The following is an 18,088-nucleotide window of genomic DNA, read 5'->3' as shown; positions in this document are numbered from 1 at the left end:
TCCAAGTTACTTCTGAAGATACAGTAACAGGAGGGTATAAAAATCCTCAAGTCTGGCTTTAATTTATGGCTAAATTATTCCCCTGCTCAAGCATCTTCAGATTGATGAGTGATTCCACCATCCATGCAGCCCCATCCCTCTCATTGAAGAATGAGAATACCACGGGTGTAGCTTTCCTCACAAACCTAGTGCGGCTTGATAAAGATTTCTTCAACTTGCTATAGGACAGGGCCTAATTATCTCTAAATATAAAATGGGACTAATGATGGAACTCCCCTCACTGGGAGGTACTAAGGGCTTAATTGGGTTAATATATATCAAATACTTACAACAGTATCTGGCATGCATAAACTATGAATAAATAAATATGAATGTTTGAATAATAAATAATTTGAATTATTTATCATAATTACATTTATAATAAATAATTTATTACAGATTATTGTATTATTCAATATATCTACTAAATATATTGAAACTTTTGAATAATAAATAAAGTAAGACTATTTGTTAAGGTCACATCAATCTCTTGCTGCCGGGTTCCAGACCCACAGCCTCCCAAGCTCCTCAGCTCTGATCACAAGTAAAGGAAAGAACCTCCTTGCAGGCCATGCCCTCAGCCCCAGGCCTACCTTGCGTTTCCTCTTAGATTTTGGCAAAGCCTTTTCAGTGGGTGTGTCTGAGGAGTGACTCGCAGGTGCACCCTCGGGGTCCTTGGCGGCAGGGGCGCTCAAGGCCCCCGGATCCTGGGGCAGGTGCTCTGGGATCCTAGACAGGAGGGTCAGGTCAATTTTGACCCAGAGAGACCTGACCTCATCACTGTCCTTCAAGGGGGAAAGAAGTTCATTGCGGCCAAAGGGCACCAGCGTGTAGAACTGCTCCTCTAGCTCCTTGGCGATGTCACTGGTGGTCCTGGCGTTGATGGAGCCCACCGGGGCCCGGGGGCCGCAGCCACTGCTGATGCTGTTGGGAGCCTCCTTCAGCCTCTGGTCATGCCCGGAGGCCGCGGCATTTGCCGGCACGGCCTGTGCTTTGGACAGAGGGTACTCCTCCTGCTCCGACTCCAGGTCTGAGTCCGAGGAGGAGGACGAAGAGGACGACTCTGTCTCGATGAACTCTTTAGATTTGGGCACGATCCTGCTCAGCCCGCGCGTGCGGCGCTTCTCACAGGTCACCGAGGAGCGCAGCTCCTTCCTGTGGCTGGTTCTGCTGTTGCCGCAGGGCCTGGTTTTGGTGGGCTCTGGAGGGGTCACCACGCTCGCCCCCAGCGCCTCGGTGCCTGTCGGCTCCTCAGGCCGGTGGCAGTTGGCACCGTCCCCAGCGGAGGTCCTCTCCGTGCGCCGGGTGGGCTTCTTGCCTGTGGATCTCCGGGTGGGCGCGGGCGCGCTCTCCGAGGAGGGGGCACCGGGCACCGCCGGCGCGGGGGCAGCCCCGGTCACGGCCACCGCCGCGGGCGGGGACTTCTGCTTCACCCCTTTATTCCCTGGGGCCTTATTTGCTGTCCTTGGTCTCTGCTCCTCCTTGCAGGCGTTCTTGATGTCCTTCTCTCGCAGGCTGGCTTGGCAAACATCGGGCAGTTTTCCACAGTCCTGCACTTCGTCTTTCACTGGGGTGTAGTACTGATTGCTCTCTGGCCCGTGGCTTTCATTTTGGATCAAAATCGGAGGCTTGTGGGGATTAACTTTGTTTAGCCATTTATCCAGCTGCCACTTGTTAGAGGACACTGGTTCGGCCTAAAAGCAGAAAAACAGCAACAAAGAAAACATCTTTTATTACAGGCTCACTTACAAGGCTGTATTTATCTTGATTTACTCTTCTAGGTGTATGAGCAGAAGCTGAATGGCTGGAAGCAAAAGGTAAATGGAAGCAATAAGAGGTAGCAGCTCGAGGCTGGCACAAACGGTGCGGGATGGGGTCTCCTTACTGGCGCAAGGCACTTAAATGTCAGCCTAGTGGTTCTAAACCTATGTGGAAAAATATGGGGGCTGGACCTTGCTTCTTTAGAACCCACTTCCAGCACCTTTGGGTGTAGTACATGTATGTATTTTTATAATTATATGACAAATTTGAGATTCCATAAAAGTTAACTGGGGAATAATTTGGAAGCACTGAGTATTAAAACACTAATTTTTTTGGTGAGACTTAAAATTTTGGAGGACATTTGAAGAGGGACCAAGTGGACCTATAACCTCTTAGAATTAGCATATAATTTATGTGTCAAAGGCAACTAGGGCACAGTTATCTAGTAGAAGCAATGACTTTGGAAGTCTGTTTAGTGGCACAGAACTCCTGTTTCAAAGGGACCTCTCTGTGCCCTCTATGTTTAGCTGCCAGATTTGGTTAGTCCATCCTCAATTTGCTTCCTTCCCACTTCACAGAAATATTTCAGACATAGAGGGGACAACAGAACCTAGCCTGCAAGAAGTTTTGCTATATTAGAGCAAATCATGGACATTACAGGCTTTAAACTCTGGCCCATAGATTGATTCCACCAAGTGAAGTCTCTCAGAAGGGAATGTGAAATGTTATATATGCAGTTTTCTGGAGATGTTCATAGTTTTCATTGGCATATTTAGGGATATATGTCTCATTAAAAGTTTAAGAACCCATGACTTTATAGACAGTAAATGCTTATTTCTAGTAAAAGCCATTTATCAGCATCTATGATTTTAACAGAAAAGGAGCATATTGATTAGAACTTTAGCCAGACTATTTTCAAGCTGTGTCTGAAAGCGAAATTGAAAATGTTTTGAGTGATAAGGTGATGTATTTTTGCCTCCTTAAGGAATTAGTGCCATCCATTGTTTCAGGGGGAAAATAGACACCAGCCTAGAGTAAAGAAGATTATTACTTAGCTCTACATTTCAAACTTGACCAGTTGAAGTCTAGAGCAAGCCAGGCTCCCTGACAGGAGAAAAATATTTTAAAAATAGAATGATTTCCAAAAATTACTTGTATGTACAAAGATTTGTGTTTTAACAATGAGGTACATTAAGAGCAGAACTTGGGTCACAACCACATGCAACAAGGATCTGAGGGGAATGAAGAGAGAGCAGTGCTTCAGGCTGGGTCTGGAGGCATATAGGGTAGAGTTCGGGGAGATGGAAGCCTCTGAGGGACGAGGGGTGACTGGACCCAAGATGAAGAGGCCACAGAATGTGGAAATCAGGTGTGAGCGCTATGGCAGAAACCACAGACATTCTGCTGGTACCCCCCAAAAAGATGAGAACAACCATTCTTCAGGGAATACCAACTCAGTATTCCCTGAGACTGGTACCTCCAATGACTAGAAGGGACTAGAGTCATTTCAGTGGAGGCCAGTATGAGAGTCTGAGGCCCTTCCGGGAGGATAGAGAGGCTTCACCTTGGGACATAGGTTGGGAGAAGAAACCCTCATGTACCTGAGAGGGAATTACCATTTAACTTTTTGCTTTGTTTGTTTTCATGCCACCAACAGGACGAGGGCTCCAGAGCAATATACAGAAGAACTAAACAATATTATCTTTTTCATACCTCTGAGTTGTTGTATATAAATTCTGACCTGGCTTTATTTTGACTTCTCCAGAGAAAGGGAACAAATGAGAGCTTCAGAGTACTCCTGTACATACTGCAAGGTTAGGTGCCTGCAACAGGGCAAGCGGGACAGCGGGCCACAGAAAAGCTTCTTTGCCAAAGGGGAAGCTCTCACCTTGCCTGAGACTAGCTCACTATCTGAGACTGGCTGAAAAGCAAATTTGGTGGCAGACAATTGATAGCTTCTGATGTTGCTCTTCCCGGCCTCTCTTTCTCTTACTATGTTGATGATCCCTCCTCACTTCCCTGGACAAATGGGGTTTAGTAAGTATGAATGGACGTTGAAGGGAATTCTTGCAGAAGAGGGACATATTTTGGAGAGGGCACAGGCATCTATGGCTGAGCACACCACCACATGTACTCTAGTTCTCCCTCTTCTCCACCATCCTGAACCTTCCACAGTTTGCACCCCCCACCCATATGAGAACGCAGCCATCTGTCTGCAACCAAAGCACAGCTGCACACAGGGAGATCTGCACTAAAATTTCCTAGTGGAGTGTTAACTATGAATTTAATAAGTTCAGTATGGGCCCAATACCTCATGTATTTTAGGGTCATTTATTTCCCTCTGTACTTCACACTGAAGAAATCAGTCTGAAGTACCATTTTCAACACATCACTAAATCACAGTCCTGTTCTCAAGGATATAGAATGACCTCCTATTGCCTCTCAAACAAAATCCAAATTCCTCAGACTGGTGTTCAAGGGTATCCATCATCTTTCAATCATCATTTCTTGCTGGAACACCTACAATACACAGCCCAAATTTACATATATCGTCTAATTTAATCCACGCAGATAAGAAATACTATCACCCTGAATTTGAAGAAGAGGCTTGGGGAGGTTAAGTGATTCCTCCAAAGCTGTAGAGCTACCAGGCACCACTGAGACTAAACCTCTATTTGTCTAGGTTTAAGGACCAGATTTTCTCCACTGCTGCTTTGCCTAATCTCCCATTACCCTCTGGTGTCACTGCCTGGATGGAGGACCTCATTCCTCTGAGAAGTGCTGGTCTTCAACCTAAAATGATAGAATTAGACCTGCTTTTTGAAAACATCACTAGCTCTCCAAACAGCACCTGCTGTTCTCTACTGTTTTCAACTGCATAACCTTTTGATGTCTGTATTTGTTTCACATGGATAAGTCTTGTGTCTTCAACAAAGCTAAACACTTCTTGCAGGCTGGGGCCCCATCTGTTTCTTTTGCATGCCTTGCAGTATCTATAATAGGTTAGGAATGCAGATAGCTATGACTGTTACTAATAGAACTCATAATGAGCGGTCCCTCGAATTCTATCGTTTATTCCTTAAAACAAACTCACCTACAAGGCAGGGCAGGAATATCAACCATTTTGGGGATGAGTTGGTTGTGGCCAAGGACATGCAAGTGGTAAAGAGTTAAGGAGCAGTGGAGGAGGGAGAACTCAGGGTTTGGGACTCTTGTCCAGTGGCATGCTGCTGGTTATGGTCCACTTCTGAGCTGTCCACTGGGGTTTCTACCCGGAGTTTTTGTTGGTTTGCTGCTGCTTTATATTTTCAGTCACAGATCTACCTGATTAATCTTCCTTTGGATTCATGCACAAGCTCTCCACCGAGTACTTTAGTCTCACTGCATCTATATTCCCTATAGCCCCCACTGCCACTCACCCCATAGATGCCTATTGTTGAATCAACGGGTAACTAGTATGGCGCTCGCTTCTGCTGATTTTCATGATGTTCTAAAGCAGCATTCTCCAAGATGTACTTTTAGTTCATATATTCCAGGAAGAAAGGTTTCCATGATCAGAGATGTGTGGGAAATGACACATGGAAAACACAGTCTATATGAGCAACATTAGGGTTAGCTCATGCCCCTGCTTTGGCACTCCTCAAAATCATGTGACCAATTTCTTTCTTTCCCAGATAGTACTTCTTACTCAGGACAGTGTTCTAGAGAGCTCTGGGTGCTGGTGTACACATGGCAGCTGAGTAGAAAGGCACTGTCCTCCTGCAAAGTGCTATGAGAAAGTGAGGTGCCAAGTGGGGAAGAAGACAAAGCTCAAGTGAAAAAAATTAGGTTTAGAAGAACTAAGCAAACCTCAGATTATTAAGAAGTGATCTGCTAGCTTGCATGTTTGGACTTAAACTATGGTGATCCATGTAAAATGCACTGGCTGTCAATAACCACAGCCATACTGGACAGTTCAGGAGAGCCCAGTAGATTTCTAGGGTTGGCATGTTGAGGGGGAAAATGTGGGGGCCTTGGCACACCATGAGAGACTTTTCATCTGCCCCCATTAGGATGTTGCTTGTATGGGGAAGGGCGGGTCAGCAACATCTTGTTTCAAAGCAAAGCAGAACTGGTCTGGGTGGTGGAGTATGAAGTTTGTAGCCATAAAGAGTCCCATTGTACTATGGGATTCAGGGAGACAAGTGTTTCTGGTTTCTGTAAGGTGACCTGGCCGGCTCAGAGTGAAATAGTGTCACCGTTAGTGGAAGGTTAGTAGTATGATGCTACTTCCCAGTCATTTTCATTCTCCAAACTCATTTCTAAAGAGAGTGTCTTTGTATTAATCTTGGGGTGGGGGAAGTAGTAAAAGAAACCTTACTTTTATTCCAATGAATACATTCCTTTCCAGCAAAAAGGGCAAACACACAGTATGGCTGACACTTCACTTGCTACTTCTGTGTTCCCTCTGCATAGAGAAGCATGGAATTGAAAACTTTATGTGGCCTCAGGCATCTGAAACTTTTAGGTCTGCTTTAGAAGACTCATGTTCTCTCTCCTTACCTAGGGGCCTCTGATAGCTGCTGGAAGAAATGACAAGAGCTTCCTTTCATCACCGAGGGGTTCATGTCTTTGTAATTATCTCAGTGACATTTAGAAAGAATTTGCTTAAAGCACTTTATAACTATACTTAGGCTAGAATTCAAGCCTAGCTCATTCAGGAGCGACAGGATTCACATTTCAACATGAAAAGAAAACTCAACTTATATGAATTTAACCTTTAAAGTGACAAAGAAGGGCCGGGGACAGGGGTGTTGTCACAGATACTAACGCCTTATTATCATCTATCTCCACAATTCCCCTTGGCACTGTAGATGACCAAGGAACCCCATTATTTCCTATAACTAAATACTCTTTAGTTTCTCAACAAATTATAGCATAAAGCTGGCTTTGAAGAAGCCTATGGAACTCCTCTCTTGTATTTTACTTCTATATATTTTTTTGGTTTCAAATTATTCCCATTAGACTGTCTGCTCTACGAAGACAGTGACCATTTCTGTCAGATAATTGCCATAGGCCAGTGCCATGCACTATGTCTGTTGCAGGTGCTCAATAAATATTTGTGGTACACTAAATGAGTGAATGAACGAATGAAATAATTTAGTTCCTGGAAAAAGTCAACGTTCCATTAACCTATAGTTTTTATAGATTAATGTTGCTAAGGGCTTTCATCTTCTATAGGGTGATACATAAACATATGCATATGTATACATACATGCAGGTCAATATAGATATGGAGAGGACAGAAAATATCAGGAGAGCTGGCTTATTTTAGGATGAGCAAAGAAATCTTGGTACAGAGCAGAGAGATACTGAAGAAGAAATGAGAATTGTGAGGAAATAAAACTTCCTTGGATTTCTCAGTGTTTCTGAGAAAAGCTTCAGCTTCCTTAGAGGAGCCTGGAAGGGGAAAATCCTGTGGGAATTGAAGAGCCACTCTATGAACTTGAGACAAAGACAGAACTGCTTTCAGGTGTGACGATGTTCTAAGGGACAGTACAAAAGGTGAGAAAGCCCTTAGCAACATTAATCCATAAAAACTATAGGTTAATGTAACCCCTGGGGGCTGTGCCCTCTCAATGGTGCTCCCCCCTCACCTCCCTGGTTTACATAAGTGGGTTTGGTTTCATTTAGAACCTACTTAGAAATTTTGGGCCCCAAAATGGTACAAAGGGATGTAGGTATAAAATTAAATCCTATGATTCTTAGTAATGTCAAATGATTATACATTCAAGAAGAAAACAATTTTATTTTTTTTATAAAATAAAATCTATCCTACACAGATCCACAGATATGAGAAATCTGCTCTTAACCCTTTCTCAAGAATTGCCATGCTCTGAAGTACTATTTAATTTTCCCTTGCTCCCTTTAAAATAGAAATTGCAATGGTGTTTATTGGGACTAACAATGTTTTCATATGAGACACCTAAATTTTCCTCATAGGTACTCATAGCTATAAAACTTTCATTATTATTTGTAGGTTAGTGCTAATTTTTCTTTTTGTATTTTCACAAAGAAAACACAGTTAAGAAGGTTTTTATTAATATTTATAGTCCTTGTTCTTCTAATCCATGACAAACTGTGAAAAGGTAGATTCTAACCATGTCTAATCCATAAAACTCCTTTCCCAGTGATAAATGGTAGCTGCACTTCCAGGTGGTGAGCTGCCCTGTGTGGTGACTGCCTTGGCCGTCCATAGGTATTTCCAGTCAGTGATATTTATAGCATATTGGAAATTTCTGGAAGTGAAGGAGAGATTTCTGGACAATGAAAGATGAAGTTTCTGTATTTCAAAGAACATCTGTAGTTAGGAAAAGTGTGGAGGGAACACCACGGGGGACAATGATGAACCCAAACAAACCGAGATGGGCTGCCAAGGGGTGGTGGGCTACTGGTCAGGACTCTTAGGTCAGTCCTCCCATTAAGGCATTGAGATTGGGGGAGGCAAGAGGAGTGACAAGCACACTCCAGGGATTGACAGTACTCCCCAAAAAAGCAGGCAGGAGAGGGGATCCGGGTGAGCAGTCTTACCTCGGGGCTGGAGTAGTGGGGTGGCTTGCTGCCCTCACTCTCACTAGAACTGCTCTCTGTCTCGGAGTCCGATCCTGAACTGCTTTCCGAGTCACTGGAGGAGCTGCTGCCGCTGCTGCTGCTGCCGCTGCTGCTGCCCTTGCTGGAAGGCACAGAGGATCGGCAATTGGCCTGCTGGACCACAGCGCTGCCAGCCAGGGAGGCCCCCAGGAAGGAAAGGGAAGGAAAGGCAAGTGAGCAAACACAAATACACCACCCAGTGAGCTGTCATTCACCCAAAGGGAAGAGGAGGCCTCTGCCAGCCATCACCTGGAACTCAAAGACCAATCAACATAGTCACAAGCAGCCTAAGGGTTAAAAATTATATACATAAATAAAATTGGGAATGAAGGCTGGTGCCCCTTGAAAAGAAGGCTCTAGTTATTTGTGTGGTCATTTTAGAAGGGACAGTGGCATAATTTTAGAGTGACTCTTTCTATTTTGCTGCTGCTTCTGGGAATGGCTTTTCAAATGCATTCCCGAATCCAATGAGCTACAAAAATGCAAGGAAATCCAAAAATACTTGAAATGTTTTGCAAACAATGACAATGTCTGCTTTATTTTAGGAAGGGGGCTGTTCTGTTCTGTGCTTCCATGGCCTACTAGAAGGTTCCGGAGGCTGTCAAAGTCCTGCTTCCCTCCTCTCCTGGCCCATAGAGTGCTATAGTCTTTACCAGAGCTGGTGTGCTGTATAAACAAGTCACTTTCCACTGAGCCCTTTCTTAAAGAACTGAAGATCCATCACTTACATGTTTTTATGTATTCCAGACTTTAAAATTCAACCCCAGTTTAGTGGGCTTTTAGCAACAGTATTTCGAATTTATACTTGATGCTCATATTACATGCTGAAATTTGCCAGAAAGTCATACACATACAGACAACAGGAAAAACTGATGCTTTCTAATGGTAATTAATTAACCACAAAATTCAAATAGCACATAACCACCCAGAGTGTTTGAGCCAAAAAGAAAGTTTCAGTACTCACATAATATTCAACATCTTCAAAGTCCTTATTAATTGCATTGAAACACATATGAATCTGTTCTTTTGAGTTCAAATTCTAAACCCAGAAAATTCAGTGATCGCTTTTTTCATGTTGAGTTAGCAAATATCTGCTTGCCCCTTCCAACTGTGACCACTGCTTCAACAAGACTGAACAGTGGAGAAGGCCAGGGGGAAACTGTCAGGGTTTATGGCTTCAAGTGCAAAGCAGCCTGGACAAGGTAATGGACCCTTTTCACCCACCCCTTAAATCTTTGAAAAATGCTTTGCCCAAGGACAGATTCTCATAAATCCTCAGGGTAGGGGTAAGGAGGGGGGTTAGTACTCATAGGAGCCTTGCTTCTCTTAGAAGGATGACAAGACAAGAAACTATCTTGCAGGATCTATCTGAAAGCAAAAAAACTGTTTTGAACTGCAGGTTAGGGGAAAGTGGAGTTTGAACATAACCTTCCCTAGTGGTTTAGTGGTTTTTATTTCTTCCATCAATGACACGGTCCATACCTATTATCTGAAAAAATTTTCTAACATCAGAAACATCTGCACGTTTATGCCTTGCCTGAGCTGCAGCAATTTCTTTTCCAGCCTACCATTTGTGTCTGGTGTTGAGTGAGGAATCCTGGATCGTTAGACAGAGGCAGGGGAGGGAAAGTTGCTAGCCAAAGGGCTGTACTATTTGTTTCCTTTCTTACAAACTAAAATCCACCTTTCCTGTTATATAAGTTGAAACCTCTATAGAGTCATAATAATAATAATAATAATAATAATAATAATAATAATAATAAAGACTCTGACCAAGCATGACCTCCTGGGGTCCATGTTAGCCAGTAGGCCCCTAAACAATGGGAGAAAAACCCCAAACAAAAAAAAAAAATTGCCCAAAGCAAAAGAACACATGGTAGAGGAAATAGGTGTGTCTCTGCCACATTCTGGAAGGATGATCGCTGAAGACTGGGAAATCAAGATGAATAAAGAACATTTTGATTGGTTTTGTATGATGGTCAAAGGTTTTGATCACCAAGCAATGCATTCTATCTGCTTGAACTCAAGCAACAAAGAAGGTGACGGTGCTCAGTGTACCTGGGTGTCATGGGGCAGCAGGAGCAGCAATGCACAGAGCTCCCTGGGGTCTGAACTACAAAGTGACTGGCTGTCTCCTGAAAAAGCAGCACTTTAATTTCTGTGAAAATGTCCATTAAACAGTTACCATGCTGCCTTCCTTTTATGACAGTGGCTGTAGAATAATGAGATACCCTAGCCCAAGCAGACAGAATCTCAGATCTGAATTAGATGGGCAGAAAAGGCTTCTACTTTTATGTTTCTCTTCTTTAAATCAGGAAATTCACTTAAAATGACAGGTTTATTGGCGTAACCATTATTTGTTTTTAAAACAGTTCAGAGAACCAAGAGTTTCAGGATTTTATTCATGGTATGCTGGAAAGGGCTGATGATGCCTCTAGGGTCAGGGTTGAATACATTCGTGTTCCAATGGTCCTCATGGAGAATATATCTCCAGAGACCATCTGTGCAGAGAATGGAAGCAGGCTTACCTGGAAGGGTTCTGGGGGCCCTAGTTGAGGCATGGGGATGACTACACCTCTCTCAATGAAGTTTACTCCATTAACTAGTCTTTGGGGAAGGGTTGGTCATTCAGGCCTCAACATAATGACAGTTCTTGCTACGAGTTCATGCAGTTGTTTTGTCTGTTGGGGCAGCTGCAGTGAGAGTGGCAGAATAAAGCTGAGGAAAGTCATCAGTGCAGGAATAGTACTAAGAAAAGGTTTCGTGACGCCAGGAAGGGTTTTTAGAGTCACAGAGTCAAGATGGAAAAAGATAACAGAAAGAGCTGGAAAGAAGATTGTAGGTTCTTCATGGATTTAAAATTGTAAGCTGAAAATTTTAGTGTGGTAACGTGTTGTCATGTCTGCATACCAAGGATACTTAAGGAAATTAACTTAAAAATTAACTCTTTCCTGAAATGATAAAAATGACTGGATGACATGACACCAGAGCCTTGGACAATTTCTAGGATTGCTCTTAGAGAATATATCTTTATCAGCCCTTTTAGGAAGATGGTGCCGGTGAGTTTTCTGACATGAAAATGTTACTTTATGTCACCAAACTTAGCACAGTGGTTGGTGTGTTCGCATTTGATCACTGAAAATAAGATCAATAGAAAAAAAAAATCCCTCATTGAGTTAGTGAGTTAAAAATAAAGGAGTTAGCCTTCAAAATTATTGTAATCTATTTTCCAATAAAACATATTTAAGTGGAGTTCAGCTCCTCTTATGTCCTTTCAATTTTAATACTTCTTCCTTTCAGAGAATTATTTCCTTATTTGCCCTCTAAATTTCATCTGCTATTAATTAAGCACAGAGCCCTCTTGGAGGGTTTATTTACTTTTTGCATTTTGATTTCATGAAATGTTTTACTGATTTTGCAAGTCGTCAAGACCAAATACATCTTGGAGAGAGTCCAGGTTTATTCTAAAAGGTCAGCTTGTTGTAGGAGTCCTTTCCTTTGGTTGTAGTGACACATCACATTCCTTCATGAATCTGGCTCTGTTGAGTTTGAATTCAGACTGCAAAAGAAAAGATCTGGAATCTAAATGACAAATCCTGGACCTCACAGTCAAAGGTGCTTCTGCCTGGCAACCATATTGTTGGGCCTGGAGAGATAAATATCCAAAGTTCTCCACCAGTTTTCAACTAACAAGTGATAAGGAGGGGCCTCCTTGCCTGGTTGGCAGTGTGGAGGTGGGGGGTACTCTGTTGGCCCTGACCCAATGATGATAGTGCTCCAGTTGCTTCTCACTCAGTACTCTGTAGGAGCTCAACAAAAACTAGATTTCCATTCTCTGTATTCTTATACCGACAGCACCTTTATTGATATTAATTGATCTAAAACTATAACCACATTAAGAGAATTGAAAAATGGTAAAAGCTGGTACCAGGAGGTTCCCTGTTACTGGACTTATATTCCAAAAAATAAAACTCACAGGACTGAATTTTACTATACCTCCAGGAATGATTCTATAAACATGGCTTTTGAAGCTTTTCATGGTCTGGTCTCCATAAGATCTCCAGCTTCACCTCCGTGAGTTCATCCCTAAACCTCAACCATAATAGCAGTAAATTTCTCATTATTTAGAAAACTTGTGTTGGTTTATAGCTGGGGACCATTGTACATGCCATTTCCTGTGCCAGAAAGTTCTATTTTTCCTCTTCTGATTACCTCCTACCCGATCTCCAGGACTGAGCTGCAATGCTACCCTATTTTGTTCAGTTTTCCTAATTTCCCCAGGCAAGATTGATGTTTCCTCCCCTGAGCTACTCTATACTCCAGCACACTCCCCATTTCTCTACTATAGACTTTACCATATTAAGGACAGGAATTATCTCATTTATCCTTATATCCTCAGAGCTAGCAGAGGACTTGGCATAGATTATCAATAAATATTGATTGAATGAATAAAAAAGAAATAATGTGATACAGTAAGTCAATGTATTTTATTATACTATGAAATAGCCCACGAGAGGTTTACATATATATGAATGGTTGTTTGTTTGTTTGTTTGTGGTTAAATGTTGCCTTGGGGCTGCCTAGGAGTTCATAAAACGTAACTTTAGAAAGCTATCATCTATATTATAGGTTGAAAATTGACATCTACAGGGACTGGGCAAGTAGGACACACAAATGAAGTATCCAGGTATAATAAAAACAAATGCCTAAAGAGTGATCATAAGTGGCAGTGGACCCTTGGCTATCTAGTGGGGAAAGCATCAAATTGGATGTCCATGTGGGTTAGTACTATTTCCCCACACTGCATATTTGTGTCACATGGAAATGAGAGCACAGTGTTAAAAACCCTTTGATTTTTCAGAGGAAGCTCCCAAACCTGATGTCTATATCAAAACTCCTGATTTTAAAATGCTAGTAACTAATTTGAAAAAGTTTTAGCAATATCTGTAAGTCAGATGAGGCCTGGCAAGCAGTAGTTTGAGGCCCTTAGTCAATGTCCTATTAACACACACTTTGTTTTTTTTTTTTTGTTTGTTTGTTTTTTGTTTTAAATAATAAATTTTATTTTTATATTCCCCCATACAACTGCACATGCCCCATTCTGACCCCAATCCCTCCCCTCCCGGCCCCCACCCCCCTATTAACACACACTTTGAATCCCTCAGATGGGTCCATTTTTTTAAAAGATTAATTTATTTATTTATATAAGCACTGAGTACAGTCAGAAGTGCGGGAGGGTGAAAGAATTCAGCAGAGTCAGAGCGGGGAGCAGAACAGGCAGACTGACGAAGTACACTGCTGAGGGGAGCAGCGGGTGTGGCAGGAGAGGTCTGTGTTCCATGTGGGACCCTTGCTGGTGGTGGGGGATTGAACCAGTGCCACAGAGGCTGCAGGCAGCTTCGCAGCCCAGCGCTCAACCACTGTGCCACCGGGGAGGCCCAGATGGGTCCATTTAAAAGAGGAATTCACAGCACCATCCTGGTGGCATAGGGGTTGAGTCTCAGCGCTATCACCAGCCACTGCAGCATGATTTCTATCCTGGCTAGGGAGCTACCAACATGGCACAGCAGACATCTGTCTTGCCCTCTGCTCCCCTCAGCAGTGTATTTCAGCCAATCTGCCTGTTCTGGTCCCCACTCTGTCTCTGGTGAATCCTCTTACTCCCTGCACCTCTGACCTACACCCCAGTTCTTGTATGCACAAATAATTTTTTTTCAAAGGTAAGTGCACACATGCATACACTCACATAGTAAATAAATGAGATACAAATTTACCCTATAAAAAGGGATGTTTAAAAATATATATTTTTAGGGATATATGCTCTTATGTTATTTGAAATAAAAGGGCTTGTAAATAACCAAAATGCCCAAGAATAGGGAATTAGTAAAATAAATAAGATTGACTTTTAGGAGGGAACATTTTTCAGTATTATGTAGTCATTATTAGCATATTAGAATATTTACTGTCACAAAAGATTCTCACAGTATATGTGTGAAGAAATGAGTCTTTCTAGGATGCCAGTTATCTGAGGGCAGAGAAACTGATCAGGAGCACCCAAGAGTTGACTTTGCTTCTTCCTGGGAAGAGGATGGGGTTTTGCTGACTGGGTTTTTCTTGAGAATCGGAGGAGCCCAATGTCTATAAATACCTGATTCTTGGGATTATGAAGCACAGGGAGTGTATAACTTGTCTTGACCCATTAGTGGGGCCCAATCATAAGAGGACTGAGATTTTAGCACCCTGCTTGTACCTGGGGACCCCTGAGACCTGTGAGGACACCTTTGCCCCAGCTATGTTTCTGTACTTTTTGTTAAATAATGGAAGACCTAATCTAACCTAATCCACACGCATGGTCTTTTCCTGACAATCTGCTAGTTATAAAGCAACATGGTTATAATTACATAAAGACAAACAAATACACACACACAGGGAAGAGAAAAACATTGAAAAGATGTGCAGGTGACCTGAACAACATGAACTGCTCGGGACCATTCACTTGTGGATTATTTTTTCTATATGTGGTTCTGCTTTCACAATTCAACCAACTGAAGGTGTTGGTTGTTTGATTCTTTGTAAGAGCATTCTGTAGATACAGAAAATCAACTAACTCTAAGGGACTTAAACCTCTGTGCATTTTGACATCGCTGGGAGTTCTGAAATCCCTTGGATTTGGTATCCCTTGGATACCAGAAGACTATAGTCAAGTTTCGAGGAGTCACAAGTTATGCTCGAATTTTCAGCTGCTTTGAGGTTGGTATCCCAAACCACCATGTTGCCCAAGGATTAAGTGTGCCCAGTTAACTGTGGATACTTTTGAATAGAGGAATTATGAGGTTTACTATTTTCCAAATGTTCCTACATTTCCACCAATAGAACATGTTACCCTTTCCAAGTTTTTTTGATTGTAGAAGATGATTCTATTAAGGCATTTTTGAATTTAGCTTGCTGGTGTTTTAATTAGAAATCTGAGAGGCTCTATATTGACAGGTGATCTTGAAATATATTTGCATTTATATATCTCACATTTTGGTACATTTTGCATTATGGTAGTTTTAACTTAAAACAGAAAATTAGATAATGTTTTACCTTTTCACAGTGTTCTAGAAAAATTTGAGTAATATGACAATTAGCTGTTTCTTGAAAGTTTACAGCTTTCAGTAAAACCAGTCCTTGAGTCTTTTACAATGGTAATTTTTTGATATCTACCACAACTGACTCCTTTGTCATTGTCTATTTCTCTACTGTGAGAGCAAGTCCATTCCTTCTTTTTTTCATTTTAAGTATTTTTTCTTTTTCTTACATCATTGTTCATTTTTGTACAATATTTGATTCCTCCCCTCAGGTGTCGTCACCATAGTTCTCCCACCGCCACAGCACCTGTGATCCATCACCAGTCCCTTGTGCTCTTCTCTCCCTCCAATCCTTCTTTTATCAATTTTACTAACATATTTTTCCAAAAAATTCTATTTAATTTATATTTTCATTTATTTATTTCAAAAATGTATAATATTCTCTTAAAATAAAACATTGTCAATTATATAATATCTTATCCCAAATTTTGCCTTCTTTTCCCTTTATCTTCACTGTATTTGCTAAATATTTATTTAATTTTCAGTTGAGCCAAATAATAATTCTCTTGATCTATATAATTCTAGTATTTTCTAGCTTCCTTTTGTCTTCTTCAGGATTATTTTGTAATATTTTTGTAGATTTGCCTTTGAGAATAGCTGTGGTTGCAGGCATCATCCTCATTATACTGTGCTTTTATTTTCTAAATACATTGCTGTAGTTTCAGCCTTCCTGAGATCAAATAATTACTTAGAAGATTGCTTTTCAATACAAGATGACATTTAAGAAGGATAAACATTACAATAGGTCTAAAAAATAAACACTGGGGATATGGCTTAGCATATGTGAAAACTTGAAGCAGGATGGTGGTTCCAGCCTGCAGGGGAATCTTAGAGCTCAGTTAGACAATCTGGAGAAGGGGAGAAGGAAGGGGCAAGCAAACTCACGATGAGCTGGGTGAGAGTAGGGAATGATCTGGGGATTAATACCATAAAGACTTAAGGAGCACTGTGAATGTTGCAAAGCACCCCAAAAGCCACAGTTTGGGGAGCTGTTTAGGCAGCACCAGAACATTCTTTTAGGATTCCTGAGTTTACAACATTACTACCTGATGAATGATATTTGCTAAAGAATATAAATTCTTTTGTTCTGGTGATAGCCCTGCTTTTGAATTTGTTAGGTTTTTTTTTTTGTTGTTTTTTTTTTTTTTTTTAATAGGATGGGCAAAGAACATTCTCTTCTAGACAGATCAAGACAAAAAGAACTATTGCATGGAGTTCTGGGTGATATTTGGAAAAAAACTTTTACTTTCACATTTGACAAAAGACCAACATATGCACATGTTGAGGTGGGAAGCAGTACTTATGAAATTTACATAATATTGTAAACCAATGGTAAATCAATAAAATTTTATTTGGAAAAAAAGACTCATATATGACATAACAAAGGAGGAAGGTATTTCATGGATAAAGGGAAACTATAACAATGTACTGCTGTTCATTGATCCCCAAATATTCCTGGACTATTGTATGTTTTTTCTCTGTTTCTAAAATAATATTTTATTTTAAAATAAAGGCCATCAGCACATTTTCTATCCAGCAATCTTCTCTGGACTGATGTCTTTGAATGGGGTGGAGCTCTCTGGTCATGTGTTCTGTGATGGAGGGGTGTGTGAATCTCACTGGGAAGCAGACACCCCTGCACATCTTAATTGATTTAATCTGACAGTCCTGATGGGTGGGGGCCCTGGAGGAAGTTGGACTTGTCCCCTTGTGTGCTGCTTCTCTGAAAGCCCTGTGTTGGTTTGGCCAGGCCACCTTTGCACTGCACAGCTAAACACGACAAGCTTGCAGATGCATTTCTACCCTTTCCTTGCCCACTGCTATGGAGCCCATGCCAGGACTCAGCTGCCTTCTGCTGACATGAACTTGCTTCCCTTGCATTCAGCTGGGTGGTACTACCAGTGACACTGAGTTGAAAAGCCCTTCTTAGTCCAGAGAGTAACTTAAAGTGGAGAATTCAACATCCCTCCCTTGGCAACTGGAATGGAGGCTGTAATGTGCAACAGCTCTGGAGGGCTTGAGTCCAACCATCGAAAACCTGTAAAGATTCACTCTAAAAAAGGCTCCCCTGGCAGTGAAAGCTGAAATATGGAGGCAAAAGTGACTAGGGGAGCCATGGGGAAATCAGGGTGTGTGTGATAGAAAGCCTCTGGAAGACTGAGTTAGCTGGCTGATGGTAAGGAAGATGCTTCCAGGTCTCTGGGTGTGCATACTCCAGCTGCAGAGAAGGAGTTGGCCACCCTAGATGAAGGACCCCAGCAATGTTTCATTTTGACCTACCTGCAAAAGACAATGTAGCTCTTCTGACCTTAGCATGTTTGTCCTTGACCTTGGAAAGGTTGGACATGAGAATGGAAGCTTCCTACTTTATTGCTTTTTACTCTTCTGATCTACAGCAAAATGCCAAGAGATTGTGGGCTATCTTAATTTCATGCTACTCTGAACTTTCTTCTCACTAGGGGTTCAATGCCAGAGATTGTGTCTAGAGATGAAATAATGTGGAGAGAGACAAGACCTACTGCAGCCTA

At 41.8% G+C, this 18,088-nt stretch overlaps 1 protein-coding gene across 1 annotated transcript in view; it reads right to left on the bottom strand.

Moving 5' to 3' along the window:
- Positions 1–18,088, bottom strand: part of AFF3 (ALF transcription elongation factor 3) — a gene marked incomplete at its 3' end in the record, with an annotated part of 474,001 nt that overhangs the window by 35,708 nt on the left and 420,205 nt on the right. Inside the window, exons 12-13 of the mRNA XM_084234797.1 lie at positions 8,371–8,557; positions 633–1,733 (exon numbers count right to left, since the gene is read on the bottom strand). Coding sequence (XP_084090923.1) covers positions 633–1,733; positions 8,371–8,557 — 1,288 coding nt within the window. The remainder of the gene's footprint in view (positions 1–632; positions 1,734–8,370; positions 8,558–18,088) is intronic.

Source organism: Talpa europaea, assembly GCF_964194135.1.
Source record: "Talpa europaea genome assembly, chromosome: 6".
NCBI lineage: Eukaryota > Metazoa > Chordata > Mammalia > Eulipotyphla > Talpidae > Talpa > Talpa europaea.
Note: the sequence above shows the minus strand (reverse complement) of the source record. Positions and strands in the feature narration are given on the sequence as shown.